Here is a 25,688-nt window from a genome sequence, read left to right on the forward strand (position 1 = left end):
TGGAAGTTCAAACATCCTGTGAATTAGTAGTGTTTACATATTTTTGAAAAAACTGGGTTTTATACTGAACTCCATGGCATCTCTCCCTCTTCATTATCTTAGGCGAGTTATGTGGGAATAGTGAGCAAAGAGAGAGTTAAATTTGCAGGTTGTTTTCCTAGTGAATACAAAGAAACCATATGTTTAAGAATCTCTCGGTTTTTTCAATTTTTTTAAAATAATAAAGTCTGGTAAAGTCTCATCTTTAATTTTTGCTGTGTTTTCATGCATTGAAGTATATACTATATGGCTGTCATCTCCTAAAATCTGACTTGTATTTATGAGGTATCGGGTGCTTGGTTTTCTGCTGGGAATAGTGTGATTAAATTCACATACCTCAATATACTGCTTCCATCACTAACCTATATACGGTAGGCCAAATAGGGTATGTCTAGTGAAATAACTAGTGTTATTTCAAAATAACAATGCAAGCGTCTACATAGCCATTTTTTATTTTGAAATAATTTTGAAATAACGGACAACTTATTCAGAAATCTGTAAACCTCATTCTATGAGGAATAGTGCCTATTCCAAAATAGCTATTTCGAAATAAGGCGTGTGTAGACGCTCCACTGCTGCTATTTTGAAATAGTCCCTCACCAGGGCAATTCTAAGTTATTTCTCCCTAGTGCCTCCTGGGGCTCTAAATCAAGATAGCACATCTACATTAGGGAAGCCTGCCTCGGACTAATTTTGAGGCTTCCCTGCCTCAAATTTATTTCAAAATAAACTATTTCGGAATAACTATTCCAGAATAGCTCATTTTGAAATAAGTGTGCAGTGTAGACGTACCCATACTGAGCTGTTTACTCGGATTTTATTCAAACAGTGGCATCTTCACTGGCAGCTTAGCTTTAGTGAAAACTGTGCTAAGGATCTCAGGGTTTGTCCTTCTACTGGTTCCTATTTGGTGAGCATCCTGCCAGATAACTGTTTATAAGCAGGGCGAGTAGATTACAACCCGGAAGAGCCGGGTTCGGGCGATCTGCGCATGTGCAGATAGCTGGACAGCCCGGCTGGCAAGTGGGGCTTGCCGCGGTTTGGTGAGCCCTGTTTATAAGCATTTCAGAAAACATTCAGAAACCGAAATCACTTGGTGTGGGGAATGTAAAGAATAAGGAACTTTATTACTGGGGACAATGAGCAGGAAAATTCAGTAGCATTCAGGTTCACCCACTTCAGTTTTACTACTGACTATACTGAGTACATTAGCTATTGTACTCAGCAGGAGAGGCTTTTTGCTCAGAAGCTTTTCCATGTTCATAACGTTTCCAAATAATACATAAAAGTTGGCTGGCAAGAGCCTTTTCACTAGTCAAAGGGCTGTTTAATCCGGAATGAAAGGTGGAAGCCACTTGAGCCGCACATGTTATGCTGAAGAAGCTATAAAGCTGTTCTCTGAGAGCTGAAATTTTGAAAAGAAAAGAGCATCTGCATCTTTTCTTAGAGTCAGTATGTCAGAGTTTTCCATGCTATACATGTAGAAGCGACTAAAGTCAATGAAGCTTCCACCAGAGATGAATTTAGCACACTGTCTTAATGGGCAAGGGAGCCAGACCATAGGTGGTGTAAATTAGCAAAGCTAGGTGCGCCAGCTGAGGATATGACCCGTGAAGCTGGCACAAATAAGAAATGCTTGCAACATAGTTCGGTGTGTTCTCATATTTGACATTCTGATGTTGGGAGGACAGGAAAAAGATAGCAAAATATGAAATGGCACCAACAGAAGAACTTCAGAATGATAATAGTATCTGGTAATCTGTTGTTTTGTGAATGAGGCAGCCAGTCTTTAAATGGACCTCGCCTCCAGCCCCCCCATCCCGCCTCCCCGCCCCTTCCCCAACCTGTTTCCATTCATGCTTCAGTCTTAATTATGCTGTTTCCTGGAAGCTTTGCATGAGTTGCCATGGAGCTATTCACAGAAAACCAAGTCTTGCCAATTTTGATTTAGCACTGTATCGGCTTTCAGAAGAACTCTGTTCTGGGAGGTGAAATTTCATTAATTCATTGTTTCTGCTGTTACTCTTCACAATATAGCACAAGCTGGTTTGATGAAGAAATCATAAATTCAGGGCTGCCACTACATCGACACTCAGGCCTGGTCTACACTGCAGAGTTAGGATGACATAAGTAGGGATGTAAAAACCCATTGAACTGATTAACCGGTTAAATTATTTAAATTATATTGTTTAAACAGTTAACCACCATGCCCACGGGTGGGGTCCAGCTGGTGGGGACCCACCATGGCCACGGGTGGAGAGCTGCTCTGGACCTGCCATGGGCAGGGGGAGGCTACTCGGGCCCCCTGCAGCCAAATGTGGGGGGCTGCTTGGGCCCCTGACAGCTGCTGGCAAAGTCCAAACGGCTGAACCTGCTGCTGCCAAGGGAGGGAGGGGGCTCTGCTTGGGCCTGGCCTGCTGCGGACTAGGTGGGCTGCTTGGACCTAGCCTGCTGTGGATGATGGCTGCTCTAGCTGGGCCAGTTAACCGGTTACTGGGTAAGCAGCCCCGTAGGCCTACTGCTTGCCAGCTAACCAGTGAAATGGTTAAACTTACATCCTAAATGCAAGGCAAATATATATGTATAATTATGTGTCTGCATTATGTCTGCACTACAGCTTTGCTCTCCACTGGGCTGCTGCCCCCAGCTCTGGGTTTCTTGTTTCCCCGCTTCAACCTAGGTTATTGCCCCCTGGGCTCCAGGTTGTCTGTACACCAGTGAAAGCCCAGCTGCGCTGAGGATATCTGTTCATTGCCAGGAACCTGGGGGCCTGAAGGGCTCCTATAGAGCCAAGAGCCTACAGGGGCAGCCGTGCTGCTGATGGGGAGTCAAGAGCCTGGGGAGGAAGGCAGCCATGCTCCTAATGAGGAGCCATGAACCATGGGAGGCAGCCAAGTTCCCAGTGGGGAGCTGCAGGTAGAGCTGAGAGCCCAGACTTAGAACACCGCACACTACCCCTCTTAAGTTGATGAAAGCACTCCTTGTGAAGATGGACACCACCGACAGGAGGGTAGAGTTGATACACTCTGCTGCAGTAATGGCTCTAAGTCAAACTAATATACCGTATATTCCGGCGTACAAGACGACCTCTGAAGTTAAAAAACATCCCCCAAAAATCGGGGGTCGTCTTGTACGCCGGATGCCCCGCCGCCGGAGCCCCTCCGCGGCTTCGAAAGCCTCGGGGGAAGCCGGCGGGGGGGCATCCCAGGCGCGCATGGGCTGCCCCCCCGCCGGAGCCCCTCCGCGGCTTTGAAAGCCTCGGGGGAAGCCGGCGGCGGGGCATCCCAGGCGCGCATGGGCTTTCAAAGCCGCGGAGGGGCTCCAGCGGGGGGGCAGCCCATGCGCGCCTGGGATGCCCCCCCGCCGGCTTCCCCCAAGGCTTTCAAAGCCGCGGAGGGGCTCCGGTGGGGGGGGGGGGGGGCAGCCCAGGCGCTTCTGGCGGCTTTGCTCCCGGTGCCTCTGGTCTGCTGGGGACCATCTCCAGCAGACCAGGGACACCGGGAGCAAAGGAGGCGGGGGGCGCTGGGGTATAAGATGAAACCCTATCTTTTAATTAAAAAGATAGGGGGTCGTCTTATACGCCCAGTCGCCCTATACGCCGGAAAATACGGTAGGTCGATTTAAGTTTGTTGTGTAGACATACTGTCAGTCAGTGTTAGTATAGACTTGGTTTTTGCTCACTTCCTTCACTTCATCCAATCTGCTTGCCAAATTGCCACTTCCTAACTCTTCTCCCACTCTTATCTCTGTGCTGTGCTCATCCTGCACTTGGAATCTCCACCGGTCACACCTGCAAAAGCTAGTCTGTCACTTCACTGAGGCTTTAGCAAAATAGATGCTAGACAATTTAAAAACCTTATGGAACTGAAATGATGCATGATGAACTTCCTTATTCAGACACTTTCCTCCTTTTCCCTTTCTCCCAGCCTTTAGCAGTACCTTGTATATGTAAGCATTGGTGTGGGGTTTTTTTTTCAAAGAGATTCCATGCAAGAATATCTGCCTCCTCTCACCTGCTATTCCTCTTCTCTTGGTGCAGCCAGTTCCTTCTCATTTCTCTGGTGTAAGTACTGCCTCTCCTTCCTTCCTTCACTAGATTTTAAGGTTTAGAAGGGACCACTTTGATAATCTGGTTGGACCTCTTGCTTAAAAGAGACTAGAGAAACTCATCCAGTAATTTTCACAACAAACTTTTGTGTGAGCTGTGCCAGATCTTTTAGACAGATGTTCAGTCTCAATTTAAACATTTGCAGTGGTGGAGAACCCTCCGCAGCATCCTTAGGTAAGTTGTTTCACTGGTAAATTACAAACATCAGATTGAGCTAATGTGCCCTAGCACTCCAGAATTTTTGTTATACATGTCCTTCTCTATTATGGGGGTATCACAAATAATTGGTAAGAATCACATATCAACACTTCTGCCCTTTCAAAACCTCCCATAAGAAGTTGGGACAATCCTTTGGACTACTTTGGTGAATGAAGAATGAAAATAGATCTTGGAGATGGAATGTGACCACCTTTAACCTTTTGTTCTTCTGGATAAAGTAAAGTTGTATCAGCAGAGATATAGGAAATGCTGTCATAGAAATTCCTGAAATTCCAGGTGTGGAAGGGAGACTTGAAACATACTATCTTCACATAATCTCCCTTGCCTCTGCTTGATTATCTCCACATGGCAATTGTTGTGCTCAGCACATTGGCAGTACCATTTGGGAGCTGGAACCATCTGGAAAACAAGCTGCAAAATGATTTGAAGTCTCTGTGCTGAACACTGAGGAGTATTGTGCTTCTTTTCCAGACATATTTCAAAGGGAAGAGGAAAGGCTGAGAATACTTCTCCAGTAACAGAAGGAGTATTGGGAGAAAGAAAAATAGCAGCTCATGGAATGTGGCCTTTGTGCTTGAGAACGGGAGGGATTTTTTTTTTTAAAGGAACAGGATCTTAGCCAACCCAACTCTTCTGGTACGCTTTGTATGTCTTAAATTTATTCTTTGTGCATGAGGGTTTGGCAGGAAATCTATCTAAAAGAATGGATTCATCAGCTTGAATGTGAGTAGTGGAAGAATAAAGCTACAGAACACATTTCCATGTGCCTTCAAAGTGAAGCTATTGATATGCGGATATTCTGGATAAACACAATCCAACATGGTTTCTTGTGACTCTCTTATAAGGTTGTGTTTTTGCATGATTACCTGACTGGCTGGATGAAGGGCTGACCAACAAATGGACTTGACTGCCAAAACTTTCCAGTTATCATACATGGCTTCATGTCCCTGTACAATCCTTTAAAATGGTACTAGCTTTATTGCTTGGGGTTATGATAATACCAACACCCAGGATATCTTAGGGCCTCCCATCGATTCTGCCTTTAAGATGCACCCAGTAATTCCAATGGACATTCAGGGACTCAGTCAGCCCAACTTCAGGAAAGCAGATGTGTGGCATGGCTTAGACCCCCATTTCCTCCCATTTACCCATGTTGTTCACAGCTGAGGAGCTGGCTTAGCTTTTTCAGTCAGAAGAGGCCAGATTCGGCACCCATATTCATGCGGAGTAATATTGAAATGGACTATTCAGAGTTAAAGCATAAGGAAGGGTAGCAGAATCTGTCTGGGTTTTTTTCTTTTCCCCTGTCGTGGGACCACTTCCTCAAAAGCTGAACTAGTGGCTAGGATAACCACGTCTTTACAACTGATCACTGGATTGGATTGAGTCAGTATAGGTTGACAAAGCTTACTATTTTTTTAAAAAAGTTTTGGGAGCATTACATGATCAATGTAGCTGCGAATAAGCATGCTGAATTCTGTTCTGGCTCACAAAGCAGCACAATTCCTATCTAATGTCTAATTGTAATGTTTTTTTATGAATGATGTTTGGCTTTCAGATCCCAGGATGAATTTTCAGGACTGGTAATTACGAAAACCATCTGTTAACTTGTAAGGTGTACAGATTTGACATGCAGTCACAGAGAGACAATAAATATGATTCCATTTTTTCCAGTGTTATTTTCTAATTAGAACTGCACTTTAAACTTTCATCGGTGCTAACTGATAAAGTGGCATAATTTCAGCAGGTGATTTCAGTGGTTAGGGATGAACAGATGCCATCCCATGGTTTATCCCCATCAGTATGGGAATCCATAGTACTGCACAGATGTGTGGTTCCTTGTGGTAAAGGGCTAACAGCTGATGCCATGAGAGTAGACACCGTATTAGACAATAGAAGACACAGCCAGGATACTCAACAGGCTTGTTTTTAATGGAATTATGAACAAAGCTGGTTCCATGGTGAGTGCTTAGTTTGCTACATTGGTTTGGGGCATGAGTAGATGAACAGAAAACTCACTTTAGTCTTTGCAGATGAGTGCCTGGTTTTCTGCTATGACCCTGCCAAGTGGTTGTAAAATGCTACTTAAATCAAAATGACTGTACTTTACACCTACCAGTAGATGTAAATGACTGTTGAGAGCTCAAAGCAGTGGAGCATCAAGCCCTATTAATCCCTTTTAATAGTCACTGTTGTCTGTAAAATAATGTTGTGGTTTTGTTTTTGTAATTTGGGTTGGCTCTTATGAACGTAGCTGGGATTCCTTAAGATGCTTTAAAACTCTTTGTAAAGGATCATTCTACTCCCCTGCCCTCTTCCTGAGATTCATTGTAACTATCTAGTCCTTTTACAGTTAGGGAGCAAACCCAGACGCAAGGTGAATTTTCTCAGAGATGCAAATAAATAATATTAATGGTCAATTCTTGGCCTTGCTTCTGTTTTTGTATTAGCCTCTGGAAACTGCATATGCTGTTTTCAAAATGATCCCAGGGAAGAACATCTTGGCATTTAGGGAGGTCCCACAGGTTCTGTGCAGCAATCTGGTTTGGTAAGGTGAAGAGAAATTATGTAAACAGGCTCCCTGGTCCCAGCTTTCCAGCATATAGGTCAAGTACCTTCATAGTATTTGCCCCGTGTTAACCCTGTACAGCAGTGGTCCCCAATGTGGTGCCCGTGGGCAGCATGGCGTCCGCTGGGCCATTTCTGTGCGCCCGCTGAGTGATTGGGGCCGCCCCGCCCCCGGGGGCGTGGCGCATGGGCAGTGCTGGCTCCAGGTGCACGCTGTATGGGCATCCCCATCCCCGGGTGTGTGGTACAGGGGAGGCGCCAGCCCCGGGCGCGCAGCGCATGGGTGAACTTGCCCCCCCCCCCCAACCCCGAGCGCATGGTGTATGGGCAGCCCCACCCCACACAGGAGCAGCGCTGGCCCCGGGAGTGTGGCGCATGGGTGGCGCCGGCACCAGGCACATGACATATGAGCGTCCCCGCCCCCGGGTGCCCGGTGCGTCAGTGGCCCCACCCCCGGGTGCCCGGCAGCCCCAAAAGGTTGGGGACCACTGCTGTACAGCCTACAACAGCTTGGGGAAGGGAAAGTGGGTAGCTCTTAGGCAGGAGTCAGCAATCTTTTCAATCCACCGAGTCAAATTACATCAAAATTCAGAAGAAGTTGGTCAACAAAGAGCCCATTTGCATGACTAAAAATATACAACGTAATATTATTGATCATCGACATGATGATTAATAATAGAATGAATGAAACTTTGATTAGCAGACTTTTTAATGGGACTTCTGCTGCTTCATCTTTTCACACATATCTTTGACATTTGCATGATAAATGGTCAAATTCAGGTTCATGCACGCGTTCAAGCTACATGAGTAATTATGCATTTTTAAAATTTTCTGGGAATGACAAAAGAGCCATATTTGGTTCCATACTGAGCCATATTTGACTCGAGAGCCATAGGTTGCAGACCCATGCTCTTAGCTCTTATCTAGACTAGACAATAAAGGTGTGATGCTAGGCTCTAACACAAATTAATTAACACCTCCTAAACAAGAGCAATTGAGCAGTTGAGCAATTGTACATCAGCATGTTCTAAGCGGTGGGAGACCGTAGGCTCCTAAAACTGCTAGGTGGGAAGACTGCCAATTTACTGATCTGCACATTTTTTGTCAGGGGTGTGAAAAAAACACCTTGGCTGTGTCTACACTGGCATGAATTTCCGGAACTGCTTAAAACGGAATACTATTCCGTTTTCAGTTTTTCCGGAAAAGGAGCGTCTACATTGGCAGGCTGCTTTTCCGAAAAAGCCCCTTTCCCAGAAAAGCGTCTGTGGCCAATGTAGACGCGCTTTTCTGGAAAAGAGCCCCGATCGCCATTTTCGCGATCGGGGCTTTTTTTCGGAAAAGACTACTGGGCTGTCTACACTGGCCCTTTTCCGGAACAGTGTTCCGGAATAAGAACTTACGCCCGAGCGGGAGCAAAATAGTTTTTCCAGAATAGTGGATGATTTTGTACAGTAGAGTGTCGTTGCTTTTCCGGAAATTCAAGGGCCAGTGTAGACAGCTCGCAGCTTATTCCGGAAAAGCGGCTGATTTTCCGGAATAAGTGGCCCAGTGTAGACACAGCCCCTCTCTATGGCACAAGAAGTTATAACTCCAGTTGGTCTGGCCCACGAAAACTCATCACCTAATAAACCATGTTGTTAGTCTTTAAAGTGCTGCATAGTCCTGTCTTTTGTTTCAGCTACACCAGACTAACACGGCTGCATCTCTGTCTCCAGTGTAAACAGGCTCCCAGGGCTGTTAGCTGCTCCCCTCCTGAAGGTGGTTTACCTACAATACTGGGAAAGCTCTCACCGAGCGCTGGTATTGTAACTACAGTGCCATATTGATACACTGCCAGGGCAGCCCTGCCGTACCTGTACTTTAAACTTAGAAGTGAAGACAAAGCCTTAGTGTAGAGAAGCCCCGACTGATTTCAGTTGGAGTTTGGCCTAAGTCAGCCGTTGAGGGTTGGTCCTGTGGTAAAATGACATTATTTATGACATTGTGTGGAACTAAAGGTGATGGGTAGCACCCATTGCTAGGAGGTGGTTTCCTTTATATGCAGAGTTTACAGTTTGGTTCAGTGGCTCTCCGTACTCCCACCCTATAAATGGTTCCAGCACCGCTGTACTGCGAGTCTGGTTTCAATCACATTTACACCAGTGTGAGATCAGAATGAGGCCCTGCAACTCTGCAGCAGATGTAGATTCAGAGTCTTCAGAAAATCAGTCCTTTCTACATTATTTTTTAGTCTACTTTGTAGGTCTGATGTTAGGGTAGGAGAGTAGCAGGAAGTATTTCCCCCCCCTAATTCTTTCCCTTGCAGGTTAAATTTGTGGAGGTTGACATTTTGCTACACCCTACAGTATGTGTGCTACGTGAGGAATTAGAATAGTCTTGAGTCAAAGCATTGATTTGCTCATGATGTTATCTCAGGTATTTGTCTTAAAGTACTCCACGCCCACCTTCAGACTACATAATCACCTTGCCCTCCTTGGAACTGAAGGTAAAGGAAGGCCACACTTTTAACATGCCTACCCCTCTGAGACCTGGTTATCCAGTACAGCATACTGAAATACAGAGAACCTCCTCTCTTTTCCATTCACAGAATCAGAAATGTCAGATATTGAAAAGACCTGTTAGGTCATCTTAGCTATTCCCCAGAGCCAGGGCAGGAACATCTACAAACTGCTTTCTTGTGCCTTATTCAGTCTTCTTTAAGTATCTTAACTCAGGGAACAGTAATCACATCGCATTTCAGTTGTAATCACCTTATTTAGGTTCCAGTCCTGCAAACAATCAGGTCAATGAAATTATTCCTGTGTACAAAGTTATTCAAATACTTAAGCATTTGCAAGATCAGAGGGTAAGGTCTTGTGTACGTGAGAGAACGGGTTGAATTCATGGTTTATCTACATACTTTTTGGACTGCTATAAATGACTTTGGTTTGCAACTGGCATAGTTAAAGCAGTACAGCCTTCTAGCATGGACACAGTTATATCAGTATAGCTTATTCCTGTAAGTGAAGAGTAATAAACTAAAAACCACTGTTCACACTAGGAGTTATACAGATGTTAACTATATCAAAAACAAATCATTTGGGATTGGAGTACTGATCTAACTAAACCAGTTCAATCGAGAGGGTCACACCTGAAGTTTGCAGCAGCACCTGGAAATAAGCCCAGATTTGCCAGGCCCCAATTGAGTGTTTTTTAACCCCAGCTCTGTCCTTTTTATTTCCATTTGATCAAAACTACAGCTGAGTAGCAGGAGAATAATCAGTGCCTAAATGCAGGTGATACAGAGCTTAGATATTCAGTGACTGGATGAATAGAAAGGATTTTGTATGTGCTGACATGTGACACTTGATTACACATCTTTCTGTCTTACACCTACCAGACAGGGGAAAAAAGGGGAAAGAATTTTAAATAGTCCGTTTTATCTCTTCACATCTTAAGAATTAGAGGACATACCCTGGAGAGTTAATCAGTCAACTTGAGTACTGAAATTCTGTGCTCTTTCTCATTTGCTAGAAATTTACAACAGTCAATGCAGTGTTGTATATTTAATTTTAATTAAATCTGAACAATTTCAAAATCAAGGGAATAAAAGACTGTTGTATGTTTCATATTAAAAGAAGGAGCTAGAGGAACAATGAATCTGTAAGTTATTTTGCAACTTTTTTTTTTAATGAAATCTGCACCTGAAATGTCGGTGAATTGAGTTTTTAAAATATTTTTCTTTCATTTATTGCAGAATCTCGAAGTTACACTGAAGGCCTTAACCACTCGGTTGTGATGACTGATAGCACCATGGGCACCAATCCCGCTTTGCTGAGAACTGACATGCAGACAGCTCCTTTGTGTCAGCGGCCTTTTGTATCTGCATGTATTTCCAGTAATCACCCCATCCCAACCGAAGAAAGGTGGGAAATTGCCAGGATTTTTTGTACTACCTGAAAGTTTGCTGCTTATAAAATATATCCCTAGCTATGTCATTAGGCCTGTATCCACATTGCAGAATGTCCATGTTACCACTTGGAGGTTTCAGCTTACACACTCTTTCAGGCCAGCCAACTCAGATAAAATCCCACCACATTTAAGCAAGAGATTTTGGGGATGAATGTGACTCAGTTTAGTGCCAACACTTGACTAAGAACCCAAATTAACTTTGCAGTGAAGCTAAGTAATGATCTATTTTTCAGAAATGCTGAGCATATTTTTTATATATTACATACATGTATTGAAGGGGTGTGTATGACTTAGAATTTTTACAAGTAATTATAGAGGTTGTTTGCATGTCTAAGAATAAGTTTTACTTATCAGAATACATCGTCATCATCAACAACCATGGGCTCAACGCCCGTTGGTGTCTAATGCCTCCCTCGCTATTTCCTTCCATCTTTCCCTGTCCAGTGCGGAGTGGCTTAGTTTCTGTAGACTAGCTACGCACCAATCGACTATATCATCTACCCATTCTCTGTGGGGTCTGCCTCTCCTACTCGGACCATCCATTATGCCGAATACCAGGGTCTTAACTTTTTGTTCGGCGTTCATTCTGCAGTTATGCCCGAATAGCTGTAACTTCTGTTGTATAACATTGTGCAGTAGGTTCTCTTTCGGCTGTATCTTCTTATGTAATTCCTTTTTGGTGTCCATCTGCATCCATCCTATTCTCAGGATCTTTCTATAACAACTCCTCTAGAATGCCAATATCCTTCTCTTCGAATCTTTTGTTATCACCCATGTCTCACATCCATACAACATGCTGCTAAATACAGTAAACTTCCGATAATCCGGCACCTTTAGGACCCAGGGGGTGCCGGATTATCAAATATGCCAGACTATCAGAAGGGGGGGCTATGAGAAGTCTGGGGTGGGGTGGGGGGATGCCACCCCAGATCCCTCATAGCCCCCCCCTTCCGATAGTCCTCTGCCCCAGGCGTCCCTGATTCAGCCGCTTCTGGTCAGTTTCAGTAGCGGCTGAATCGGAGACGCCTGCAGCAGAGCAGCTGGGGTGCTGCCTGGTTGGTCCGGTAGCGCCAACCCTTGGCGCGGCAAGACCAACCCGGCAGCACCCCAGCTGCTCTTGGGGATGCCTGGGGCAGAGCAGCTGGGGCGCTGCGGGGTTGGTCCCCGCAGCGCCGCACTTCGGCGCTGCAGGGACCAACCCGGCAGCACCCCAGCTGCTCTGCCGCAGGTGTACCCAAGTCAGCCGCTGCTGAAACTGATCAGGGGCTGATTCCAGGAAGCCGGGGAAGAGCAGCTCTGCCTCGGGCTTCCTGGAGTCAGCCGCTGGTCAGTTTCAGCAGCGGCTGAATCGGGGACAGCTGGGGTGCTGCTTGGTTGGTCCCGCAGCCCTGAGTGGCAGCGCTACGGGACCTACCCGGCAGCACTCCAGCTGCTCTGCCCCCGGCTTCCTCAATTCAGCCGCTGGTCAGTTTTAGCAGCAGCTGAATTGGGGAAGCTGGGGGCAGAGCAGCTCCAATGGTCCGGCTGCCCGGACCACTTCCGGGTTCCTGATGGTGCCAGACCATCAGGAGTGCCAGACCATCAGATGCCGGACCATCGGAGTTTTACTGTACACACGTTTTCAAGACGCTCAGCTTCGTTCCTAAGTTAATTGCTTTACTTTTCCAGATCTTATCATCGCCTTCAAACTCACTCTTGCTTTCACTATTCTAGTCGCTATTTCCTTCTTACAGTCTAGATCATACGTCGTATTGCTCCCCAGATACATGAACTTCTCTACGTTCTCTAGTTCGATCCCATCTACATTGATCTTCCTTCCTATTTCCTTATTTCAGAATACATACAGAGATCTAAATCTTTTAAATTCAGCTGCTTCGCTCAATGTCCATGCAAGTTCATACATACTTATCAGAGTGCTAAAAGTGTCTCAATATTTTTACAAACAGGCATGTGGGGGAAATTCCATAATGTTTCATGTTCAAAACATATTGGTGCAGAAAAATTAAGAGTTTACAGTGTGTATCATTTTAGCACATATTTCTAATGATAAAGATATTTGAAAAATATATGAGGGGAACAGTTCAAAAACCAGGGGTCAACCATTGGTTTCCCTTTCAACTGCCCAGTTGCCTCAAAAACTCATTCATTATTATTTGTTTTATAGTAGCATCTAGGACCCAAATCAAGGAGCATGGACTCCATGTGCTAAGCAGATTACAAGGTCATACAAAAAACTGATCCCTGTCCCATGAGCATAGAATTGATTTAAGTGTAAAATGAACAAGGACAGGTGGGTACAACCCAATAGCTCTCCAACTGCCTAGCCATCCCAAATAGGCCTCGCTGTTCCCAGACACTTAGGTGGAGAACTACTGTTTTCTTTTGCCTTCTCCCCACCAGGGCCAGATTGGGGGGGGGGGGGGGGGGAGGGCTAGCTGGGCAGCTGCCTGGGGCGCCAACCTATGGGGGGTGTCTGATGGCAGCTGTAAGGGGCGCCGCACTCAGCTGCACGGCGCCCCTTAGAGCTGCCATCAGGCGCCGCACGCCCGGGGCTGGGGGCCACGTGGCGCCCCTTAGAGCTGCAATCGGGTGCCACGCACCCGATTGCAGCTGTTAGGTGTGCAGCGCGCTGGGGGGCGGGGCCGCACATGTGCCGTGTACCTGGGGGCGGAGCCACGCATGCATCACGTGCCCACTGACCGGGGCGCAGGAATAGCTCGAGCCGGCCCTGCTCCCCATGCTAGATTGTTATTGAGCTCTGAGCTCACCTCTCACTATTCTGCGTGTCTGATTACCATCTCTGTTCAGAGATAATTGCCATCTTTTTCCACAGTAGTTTTCAGAACTGCCCTTCTATTAAGCTGATGCTACCCAGATGAAATGTTAAGTTCTTAATAAGCATCCTGATGAAATGCTATTGATTCCACTTTCTGTTTCTTTTCCTCTCTTCTGGTTTTGCTTAAAACCAGGGCATGTTTCCAGCCTGAGAAATTGTGAATCATAGTAACCAATCCCAATAAAATATTTTAGGATTGCTGTCTGTAAAGATGCAGCTTGTCATTATAAATACCCATGAATTTCAAATAGAAAGTTAAGAGCTCAGTGTCAACTACTGCCAATGCTGGTGACAGCACAAAATCAAATTGTAAATCTCTCATTTGGAAGTTCACCTCAAGACTGTGTGTTCCTTTCTTTCTAATGTCTTCAAAATCCCTTTAGCTTTTCCATTTTTAAAAATTTTGACTAATGTCTTCATTTCTTTATTTCCACTGTTATTGAGCTGTTTCTGTGGCATGCATAGATCTCCTGGCATCTGTTTCCACAGCACCCTTTCCGCTAAATCCCTTCTCTGTATTTTTAAGTTCTTAGCTCAGTTTTCCCCCCCTTCATTTATACTGTGCAGGCTTGTTCTCTCTTTCCAACCCAGCCCTACCCCAACCTCTATCCGAAGTATTTGCTAATATATTTTTAAGACATAGCTTCAGTGCAGAGGACTTTCAGAAGTATGTGTAGTGGGAAGGTATACATTTTCCTTACTTTTTCAAACACTTCTCATGGAGAGATGTTGTGTTCAGGAGTGGAGGTGTTTCTGCACATTGATATATAGAAATGGAACAGTCCTGTCTTTAATGTTCAAACATCTAGATTTGTGAGTGAAGCAAAACCTTGAGAAAAGTGTCTCTGGTGTGGCACGCTATCTTCTATGTTTTGTACTGTTCTCTTTGTGTTTCGTATATGCACCTGAATTTCCCAGTTGACTTTATGACCCTCTTCTTTACTATGAACACTGTTATAGTTAAAAACAGTACTGGGAGAGTCAAGGAGCTTGGATGCTATTGCTATCTCTGTCACTAACCTACTGTTTGATCACAGGCCAGTCTCTGAACCATTGGTGCCTCAGTTCCCTACCTGTCAAACGAGCATGATGATGTCTAGCATATGTGGCCGGGAGGCTCAGTTAATTAAAGTGTCTCGGGATGTGAAAAGTGCTATAGAAATGTCAGGTTTTATTGTCTCGCTTAGGAGTATTATGTATTGCTATTAAAGATTATTGCTAAAACTTGGAATAAAGGCATTGTGCAATGGAATGTTTTGAAAGCATATGGGAATGATTTTGACATTTTCTTTTGAACAGCCCTTCTGCGACTGAATGCCATTGGCTAGAAAGCAATGCTAATGCCATCCCTTCACCCCAGCTGGGAAAAAGCAGGCCTACAGGAAATTACCTTGTGCCCTCAGAATTTTCAAGTCCCATTCAGGATGGATCGCTTTTGTCTCATTTCCAGTCCCCAGGACTGCAGGTCATCTCTTTGAACAGCCGAGAGGATTCATCGTTGGACCAGCAACAAGAACTTGTTGCTCATCCCAGTGCCCGGGCCTACCTGAACTATGGTGGAGCCAGCGTAGGCGGGAGCCCACCACGGGCAGAAAAACAAGCTGTTTTCATGGCTAACGCTAGCAGCTCTCCCAAAACTATGAGCTCACCACTGGCAAATACAGTGGACAATGGCTTCTTGGCTCACAACTTGCTTACAGTGGAATCTGGACACAAAAGCCTGAGCAGCCCAATTCAACAACACCATGGGATGAACTTGCACCCACAGCCACCTCTTCCAGAGAAGAAGAGGACTTCTGAGGGAGACCGTTCTTTTGGCTCCATCTCTCCTTCTTCGAGTGGCTTCTCCAGCCCTCATAGTGGGAGCACGATCAGCATCCCATTCCCAAATGTCCTGCCTGATTTTTCAAAAATTTTAAGCACTTCTCCTTTGCTGGGTAAGTTTTATATCGGGACATAGTCATGGTTAAACTGACACTTTATATGAGTGTGTAAGTAGCGTGGGATGTGAGATACTTTATATAACAGTTAATGTTGAATAGCAAATGAAGCAAATGTTTCTGGTAATAGGAGACACTTGAGTAATATTAGATGTATTGTTTTTTAAAGACTAAACTCCAAAGTGCTTTCTCTCAGTCTTTTTGGATGTGTCAGTCAAATGCAGCCATATCTCTGCTTTCCAGCCCACAAGTAATTGGTAACTGCGCCAATTCCTCTTAAGAGCTGGCTTTGTCCTACTTCCTTGCTAGGCTCATGGCAAGAATATTTTAAATGTGGCTGTTTGTTGTCCATTCTTTGTGTTAATATTTAGCCAGACCTTACTGGGAAGTCAGATATTGACTGAGTTTTCATATTTTATAGCTTGTGAGAAATGGAATTTTAATAGCACTCGCACTAATCAGAGTATCACGTGATGTATGTTTTATTTCTCAGAGCAGCTTCAGAATTCCCCTAGACTACCATTTTAATTGTGAGGTTCCTGTCCCCTTCTTCCCCCATTTCCTGTCGTTGAGCTCTGAATTCCTAAATTAATCAGCACCTCACTGTCTGAGGTGAGAGGTAGCAGCTGGAAATGCCCCTTGTGATTATGGTGTTGATTGATTTTATTTAAATTTTCTTTTACCTTTCTTTAACAGAACATCCAACTGATAAGCAGGTGACAGTGAAATTTGTCCAAGATACATCCAAGTTTTGGTACAAGCCAGATATTTCAAGAGAACAAGGTATACCAAATATATGTGCTGCCGGTCAGAGCTGTCCCGTCCTTAAAACGGTTTGGGGGCAGCCACTTCAGTCCCTGCACTTTGGGGGAGAGGGTCCCATGGCAGTTGCCTCAACCTTCCAATGGACAGGTTCCAGGACATCCGAGGGTATTACGTGGTAGCCTGTTGCGGGGCATTCCATTAATCAACCTTCAGTTAATCTGAATCCTGTTTAATGGAATATGACATCTCTAGACTATGACTGTTCCAAATTAGGACTGCATGTCCTATAGCTAAGATGAGGCTGTTGGAAGCAGACATGATTTTTATAGTTTTCTCTGATTGGATGGCCTTTAATATCCCTTTGAATCATAGCCAACATAGCCTTCAGCTACTGGCAAATAATGAATTTGCTGGATCCCGTCTAGTGAAGTAGTTCTCAAACTTTTTGGTCCACAACCCACCCTGCTCAACACAAATCTTTCCATGGACCACCAGCCAACAACCCATGATGACAAAATGGATGCAGGAGCAGGATGAGGATGGGGGTTCTGGTTAGGCAATAGGGTGCAGGAGTGGGCTGAGGGTGGGGTATCTGGCTGGGAGGTTGGGTGCAGAAATAAGCTTAGGGTAAGAGGGATCTGGCCAGGTAATAGGGTGCAGGAGTGGGCTGAGGGTGGGGTGTCTGGCTAGGATTCTGGCCAATGGGAACAGCAGGGAAAGCCTCCAGGCGAGTTGTTTCCTATGCAGCCATTTCCCCAGCTGGGAGGAGGAGGAATGGCGATGTACAGAGCTGCTTCCCCCCTTCCCTGCAAGCTAGACTGGCCCACGAGGTTTGGTACTCTCCCTCTCCCTGCAGTGGGAAGCTGACCTCATTGGGCAAAGAAGTGCAGGGCTGGAGCTGTTATGGAGGTTGCCAGCCCTGAGCCTATGGATCACCTGCAAGACAGTGATGGACCACTAGTGGTCTGTGGACCATGCTTTGAGAACCATTGTTGGTTTAGTCATGCATATTTTCTCAGGTCATGTCTACATTACACCCGGAAGGTTGGCTTAAGGTACACAACTCCAGCTAAGGAAAATTCATAGCTACAGTCAGCTTACCTTAAGCCGAGCTTGGCACTGTCTTCACAGACAAAACAAATGGTCCCATTGGCTTCTCTTACTCCTCTCAACTGCAAGGAGTACCGGCATCCGCTGGAGCTGCCCTCAGTATTCAATGTATGGCTCTTAACTAGACATGCTAAATCAAACACCAGAAGAGTGATCTCCAGCGTGGCAAGTGAAGACATGCCCTCAGAGGGTGAGGTTGCCTGTGGCTTCTTAGGGTGAGTCTACACTACATGGCTCTGTCGACGGAGCCATGTAGATTAGCTTTGTAGACCTAGCAAAATGAAGCAGCGATTTAAATAATAGCTGCTTCATTTACATCAAAATGGCTGCAGTGCTGTGCCGATCAGCTGTTTTTCAACATAGCGCGGTAGTCTGGACGCTCGGCGGTCGACATCAAAAGCCTTTGTCGACCGCCCCATTATGCCTCGTGGGATGAGATTTACCAGGCGGTCGACAAAGGCTTTTGATGTCGACCTCTGAGCATCCAGACTACTGCGCTATGCCGACAAACAGCTGATTGGCACAGTGTGGCAGCCATTTTGATGTAAATGAAGCGGCGATTATCTAAATTGCCGCTTCATTTTGCTATGTCTACAAAGCTCATCTGTATGGCTCCGTCGATGGAGCCATGTAGTATAGACATACCCTTACATTGCAGGTTAAATGAAAAGCATAGTGAAAAGAAAGTAGTAAAAAATCCGAAGATTCACTAGTCCAGGTCTCATTAGTGAGTTGAATGTTCAAAGGATGACTTTTGACTTGTTGAGCTCAAAGAGGAAAGGAAGAAAATAACAGGCTGCTACTTGTACAGTTTTAAAACTATGCTTCCCAACAGTTTTCTATTCACTTTTGTCCAACCAATATAATTTCTCTTCCCTCTTTTAAAAATACTTAATGGGAAGTGTGAGTGATTTTTTTCCCCTTTGCCTGAGGGAGGAATCCTATGACAAATGGAAACTGATCTAGTACATACTTAGACAGATTAAGGCAAACACTCTCTTGAATTGCACAGCTTTGCATATTCACATTAGCCTCAACACATATAAATGCAGTAATCTATTATCGCCCTTTGGATTTGCATCTTTTGTAGATGAGCAGTCCAAAATTCACATGAACCTGTAAAGCACTGCATTTGCTTATTCAGACAGCAGTCTGATTATTTATATTTGCCATTTCCTGATTTGCCAAGCAGTTATCTAGTTGCACTGGTGACTTCTTGCACATATTGAATTTATGGGGTTTAACCTTTGTTCCAACCCTGGGAAATGTTATTTTCACAAAAGGCAGAAGGACCTTAACATATAAGATATGATACACATGTAAAGACTCCAGTATCAGAATCAGGCACTCCCTGGGCTCGTCTACATTGGCCCCTTTTCCGGAAGGGGCATGGTAATTTTTGAAATCTCAATAGGGAAATGCGCGGGGGATTTAAATATCCCCCGCGGCATTTAAATAAAAATGTCCGCCGCTTTTTTCCGGCTTTTAGAAAAGCCGGAAAAGAGTGTCTACACTGGCCCCAATCCTCCGGAAAAAAAGCCCTTTTCCGGAGGATCTTATTCCTACTTTGAAGGGCTTTTTTTCCGGAGGATCGGGGCCAGTGTAGACGCTCTTTTCCGGCTTTTCTAAAAGCCGGAAAAAAGCGGTGGACATTTTTATTTAAATGCCGCGGGGGATATTTAAATCCCCCGCGGATTTCCCTATTGCGATTTCAAAAATTACCATGCCCCTTCCGGAAAAGGGGCCAATGTAGACGTAGCCCCTGAGTTTTCTTTGCAACATTGCCAAAAATTAGGCAGGCAGGGGGTTATTTAAAACTTAAAGGGTAAAAAGAAACACGGGCTGAAAAATAGAATCCTGCAAAGGTATTAGGTGAAATCACATCATTCTGTACCCTATTATATGACCCTGGACCTTGCCACAAAGAAAAGTTAAGCCCTTGGCTTCCTGACTCTGGGCTACACAGTACTTTGATTCAAAGCCATGTAGCAACCTCTCTGGAAGCCAATCCTGCTATATATAGTCCATCTCATAGTCCCCAGGCAGAGATCACAGAACAAAAAGTAATCCAATTCTCAGAATTTCAAAAAGCACTACCTACACATCTCTCTCTGCTTACAATGAGAGGGGAGAGAAAGAATACCTTTAGTATTCCTTGTAATTGCTAGTACTGTATGCCAGCGGTTCCCAACCACCGGTCTGTGGCCCACTGCCAAGCTACGGTGACTTTGGGGGCCCGGGCTGGGGTACACTGCTCCCGCCATGGCTGTTAGGAGAGGTATGACCTGCACTGCCTCTCAACCAACCAGCAGCAGGTAGACATGGAAGAGTGCTTGGCTGTGCAGCGGGAAGACTGTGTGGAGCCCAGCACAGCAGCCTTAGAGCAGCCTCAACGTGGGCAGCAGTGCTCAGTTGGTGGCTGGGAGGCAGCGTAGGGCTAGGTGAAGGGAGCAGGGCTGGCACTGAGGGGCTCCAGGAGCGAAGCTAATCCTGGGGGGGGCTGTGGGCATGGGGCTCATATTAGGGAGCTCCTAGTGGCTGGCACTGGGAGGTAGTGGAAGGCTCTAGAAATCAGGGCTGGCACTTGGGGTCTCTGAGGGCTGGGACTTTTGGCTGACTGATAACATTTTGTTTGCATATTTGCATAGTTATTATTTGCATAATGAACACACAAATGCAAATAAAATGTTGCCCGGTTCGCCAAAAGTTTGTGAATAGGTTTGCCATTCCCCGCTATGAAAAAGGTTGGGAACCACTGCTGTATGCCACTAGGCTATCTTGTTAGAGCATGATGAAAATTTTGTGCCCGTTATTAGGGCTTTGGAGAAGACCTTTGTGTAGTCTCACTGTTGGGGGCCATACTTCCAGTTACATTTCTTTTTAAACAAGTAAACAAAATATCTTCAGGAATCAATTTTCTTCTTTGCCTAAACACAAATGCATGCTGGGTCAGAGCACTAGAGAAGAAAAGTGCTGGCTGTTTCGATTGCAGGGAATTGTGTTCATGTCTTTGCATGTTCAAGCAAGGGTAGCGTTTGCCAGAGTGCCACTGTTTCCTGAACGGTCTCTGAACTGGTCTCTCAAAGGCAGAAAGGGAAGATAGTTCTGTCTCTTAAAGGATGTTTTCTTGTAAATCATTCACCATTTTTACAAATAGTAATAACATAGCAAAATGGACCTGAACCAAAACCATAGAAAGTCTTGAATCATTGTTGCCAGCTTGAGGTTGTGATGGGTGTTGTAACCCACCTCTGAACTTCCCTGAAGTTCCTTATTCTACCCCTTCTTCCCTCCAAAAATGAAATCGGAGGTTTTCACTCTGCCTAGTCTCTACTACATAAAATGTGCCTGCCTCATGGGGATATTATGGAGATTAACTAATTAATGTCTCTAGCTTTGAACATGTAAAACACTTGTGGGCAAGATTGTGAATCCTGTAGGCTAGACATGTAGTAAGGTAGTATTCACTAGGGTATATCTACATTACGGGACAAGGTCACATTAAGATACACAACTACTGCTATGTTAAAGTATGTTAGTTTGACTTATGGCGCTGTCCACACTGCAGGAAGTCAAAGGGAGAATACTCTCTTTTACTTCCTTATCTCCTCGTGGAAGCATGACTACCAGCATCGACCGGAGTGCCCCTCTGTTTTAACTAGACCCGCTAATTCAACCCTGGAAGATCGACAACGGCAACTTTGATCATTCTCTGTAGTAGCTGTACCTTTTGAGCAAAGGGTTCACAATCTTGTGCTGTCTGAGCATTGTATAGACCCCAGAATCATATCCTGGATTAGGAGCCAAGGTTTGGATTCTATTCCAGGGCAGTAGGGTAGGAGACAAAAGAACCCAGCATTCTTTACTAGTGCTTTAAAGAGGATTTGAAAAAGTGTCTTTGTGTTTATTAGTTGGACTAAAACACTTTTTTTCAATCTCCCTCTGAATCCTTCACAGCCATTGCCGTTCTCAAGGACCAGGAACCAGGGTCATTCATTGTCCGAGACAGCCACTCGTTCAGGGGAGCTTATGGGCTGGCTATGAAAGTTGCTACACCACCTCCTTCAGTGCTGCAGTTAAACAAGAAAGGTATTATATGACTCTCATCTGCAGTTTAAGTCACACAAAATAGGCAAGGCATAACTACTATATCGAATTAAGAGAAATCCTCTCTTCTCCATAATTAAAATGTCAAGAGATGCAATTCGGAGTCAATCAAATTGCCAATCTCAATTTAGATTCTTTGTAATGTGAATAACAATCTCTCCCAGGTTGAATTGTGGAACATATTTATGTTGTGCTTGTTCGTTTCATACACAGTTGGTAATTATATACACAGCTTGGATGTGCATGAACTGTACACTGTTGTCAGGAGTCCAGCACCAACCCACTATTTGAGCCTCCTCAGTTATTAGAGGTCTGTTTTTGAACTGTGGCTCAGTGGGATGCCAAATACCACCATGCACATCTTTTGCCTTAGTGGAAGATGGAACTTCTCTGGCCCAGGAATTTGTTTTGAGACAACAGTACATCAGAAATAAATCTGAGAAAAATTAGCGTAACTAAACAAGAAACTGTGTGGCAATGTTATATTATGCTCTAGCATATTACTTATAACTTTCAGGCCTGAAGGGGAAAATGAAGAGAGCATATGGAACACATTAAGCAGCATATGGAAACTCAGGAGGCAGTGTCCAAGAAGTGTTCTTGGCTCTAATTTTGCCTACTGACCTGGCCACAACTTTTCTCTTTCAGAACCCTTTGTATATATTGGGAAATGTTGTCCAATGAGGTAACAAAACTGCCGAAACTAGCATTGCCTGAAAAACAGTAGCAGTTAATGTCTGTTCCAAGCATTTCTGTCCTTTGTTCTGTTTTCCAAAGATTTCAAGTGCGCTGTTGGTCAGGCGCTTGGATTTCATTATTCCAGATTTAAAAGTCACATAGGAACATAGGCGTTGCCACACTGGATCAGACCGGTATACTTTAAGAATGCTAAATTGCGGTTAATTGACCAGTCGATGGAATTTCCACCTTTTCTTTTGTTATTTCCATCAACTACTCAACTAGTCAGTGGGCACTTCCACATTCTTCCTTTGAAATGTACAATTGCCCTCAAGGGGGCTCTTGTACATTTCAAAGGAGAAATGCAGAACTGCGCGCAGCTTGGGGCCAGTGAGAAGTCCCGCTGACTCCAGGCTGCATGCGGGCATACCAGCTTTGAAATGTACAAGAGTCCCCAGTGGGGGCTTGTTAGCCAACGGTCAGGGCAGTGTGTGCGTGTGTGTTACACCTAAGTCTTCAACTGCTGAGCCGCAAAGTCTTGTTGCAGTGGGCAGCATAGGAGGCTGGAGGGCGCCCCGAAAAATAGTTTAATATCTGTGACTTTACTGCTAGGACCGGGGTCTCATCGCAGAGGGCAGCCAACAGGCTCTCAGACGCCCCGAGTTTATAGGAAGAGCTTATTACACCTCAGATTTTAGCTGCTAGGATACAGAAATCCCTTCGCAGCGGGCAGCCTGGGGAGGCTGAGAGATGCCCCAACGGATCTGTCACCTGGGAGTGACACAATCCAAAACGCCCAAGCTCTTCCTATACCTGTCCCTTATGACCGGCTGAAGTTCTTTTAAATTGTGCTTGGTTCTGTTACAGCAACTGAAGGAGTCAGGTTAAAGCTTAAACAGTTACTATTTTATTGTTACAGGCTAAACTTAGTTGTTAAATGCTACTGCTGTGTTACAGATAACACAGCCACTACAAAGGACAGGACAGAAATTACACTAATAAGTCACTTACAGGTACCATGAAACCCTTTTGGTTCTCTGAGCTCTTATTAAATGCATGCAAAATAGACACCTAGCAAGTATAATTCTCACCCCTGCGTTCCAGACTTGGGGTGGCCAGCGTCTTTCTCTCAATCCCTCGGGAAGAAGTAGGACGAGGTTGGGCGTCCCACAGACCTCGGGAGACAATCAATACCTGCCAGCAGGTGTAGATGATTGGAGCTCAAATGGGGTGGCCTACTATACCCCTCTTTATACCCCTTGGGTCATGCAGACTTCATCCAAGTGGCCAAATAGGAAAAATGGCTTTGAATTCCAAGTTTCCCACGAAGGGTGCAAAGCATAATTCACATCTGGGAAAATGCAGACAATGGGCATCTCTGGTATGTGATGGGCAAAGATTCCTCTCCTGGGATAGTGCATGTGTGTCAATTACTGGTACTAGCCATCAGGACGGCGGGAGGCCCCGAGTCATCAGCTAGCCCATTTACTGTCTGGTTTCTGTTTATGGTAGAGTCAGGGACAGGCAGCACAACTGCATTCCCAGGGCATCAAAGGCTGACTGCCTTTCTCTTGCTCTCGGGGGGGGGGGTGGAAGGTGGGCGGAAGGTGGGCGGAAACCAAGATGTGGTTGATGTCTGGCTACAGGGCTCTTGTGCATTTCAAAGCCACAGCACCTTCATTGAGCCGAGGGTAGCAATAATGAGAAATGTTAAAAAGCCTGCTGTGGATCAAGCTGATGTGTCTATCCCCTTCTCATATACAAAGCAGGTAAACCATGCTGTAGAAACAGGGAGACAGTCAGCAGTGTGGACACAGTTGTGGACCACTAGTTCTAAGTTTCCTGGAGAGCATAAATTTGTCTCTCTACCACCACCTTTTCTTTTGTTATTGTGGCATCCATCCACATTTTCTCCTGAAAGCTGTTCTTTCAAGGGCCAACTTTTCAAAGTTTGGCTTTTGTAGCTGTTTCATTTATTCCTGCTTGAGCATTGTCAATGGAATGTGGTTGACAGTTATCATGTGACTGCTGGTCTGTGACTAATAAGATCAGAGACAAGGAGAGTACTTGTAATTCTTTTGTTGATATTGGAATCCATATTTCCAATGAGCTATTTTGCCCCATTGCCATAGAGTAACCCTTTCATTGCCAATGTGGAGCGCCATATGTATAGGTCCACTGTTGTCAGCCTCAAGCTTTTAAAGATCAGGAATCAGATCCCATTAATCAGGTTTAAAATTAGTGAGATTTTTTATGAGTGATTCTTGGGTGTTTTTGATTTGCTTCCTGGATTTTGAGTCTTTAGGCTACACTCAAGTTACAGTTTCAGGATTTTCAGTGCAACATTTTTCAAAATGAAAGCTGAGATTCTCATCTCATCATGTCTCCAGGCCACGGAGTGTTAATTAAAATGTCAAATCTTGTGAGTTTCATGATGAAATCATGTGACTTGTCAACACTGTTACCTAAATCTTTTACTTGAATTGTTTAATCGGAACATAGGCCTGCCCTACTGCTAGTTTTATATTTGTGGTAATGGTGTGTATTTTATTGTTTTGCTTCCCTCCATTTTAACCTGGTCACCGGCTCTTCACATTAGTGAACACATCACAATTTTTGACCTTGTTACTTCCATATTTCTTCTTCATAGCTCCCATTGATGTTTTTGTCTTGACTTGATTTCCAGCTCTCTCCCCTCCCCCATTTCTTCCCTTACTCTCAGGAGAAAGAGAAACAAGCTGTTTTCTTTGCCTTACCAGTTCCTACGAAACACAGACACATACCCCGGAGGTTTTAGACCCTCTTAACCATCTAGGTGTCAACCAGAGGTAGAATTGTTGCACGCTAGAAGTGATTATCTGTAGATATACAGATATACTGTGTGCTATACAGTGCATGTTTCATTGCAGATGATGACACAGTGTTAAAATAGCTAGTGCACTGTCTGAATTCTATGTACAAATCATTCACTTGTTGTAAGGAAGGCACCTATCCTAAACACCTTCTAATTTGTGACTGCCGTCTCTTATTCATTAGATTGCTTCATGTGGTTTTTTTATTCTTTTTTCCTCAGTTGGGGATTTGTCAAATGAGCTTGTCAGGCATTTTCTGATTGAATGCACCCATAAGGGAGTGCGGTTGAAAGGATGCCCAAACGAGCCCTATTTTGGTAAGTGCTGTACATAAACAGGACATGGAAAAAATGAGGCTATTTTGCATACACCCAGGGTGCTTCGCAGCTTTAGTAAGGTGGTTTCTGCTGGAATCTCTTGTAATATTGTCATGATATTGGTCTTTTAATCTACATGACCACATAGAAAAAAAAAACACATTGTAGTAGAGGATATTTCCTAGAGCATTGTAATGT

At 44.8% G+C, this 25,688-nt stretch overlaps 1 protein-coding gene across 10 annotated transcripts in view; it reads left to right on the top strand.

Moving 5' to 3' along the window:
• The window catches only part of TNS3 (tensin 3), a 427,787-nt gene that overhangs the window by 382,044 nt on the left and 20,055 nt on the right, over nucleotides 1-25,688 (top strand). For all 10 annotated transcript variants that reach the window (XR_012901850.1, XM_006136339.4, XM_006136336.4 and 7 more), the window contains 5 exons: nucleotides 10,671-10,839; nucleotides 15,021-15,658; nucleotides 16,358-16,444; nucleotides 21,494-21,625; nucleotides 25,395-25,490. Coding sequence is in view for 9 of the 10 variants with exons in the window: in XM_006136339.4 (XP_006136401.2) it covers nucleotides 10,671-10,839; nucleotides 15,021-15,658; nucleotides 16,358-16,444; nucleotides 21,494-21,625; nucleotides 25,395-25,490 (1,122 nt within the window). In the remaining variant the exon portion in view is untranslated. The remainder of the gene's footprint in view (nucleotides 1-10,670; nucleotides 10,840-15,020; nucleotides 15,659-16,357; nucleotides 16,445-21,493; nucleotides 21,626-25,394; nucleotides 25,491-25,688) is intronic.

Source organism: Pelodiscus sinensis, chromosome 2, assembly GCF_049634645.1.
Source record: "Pelodiscus sinensis isolate JC-2024 chromosome 2, ASM4963464v1, whole genome shotgun sequence".
NCBI classification, from domain to species: Eukaryota; Metazoa; Chordata; order Testudines; family Trionychidae; genus Pelodiscus; species Pelodiscus sinensis.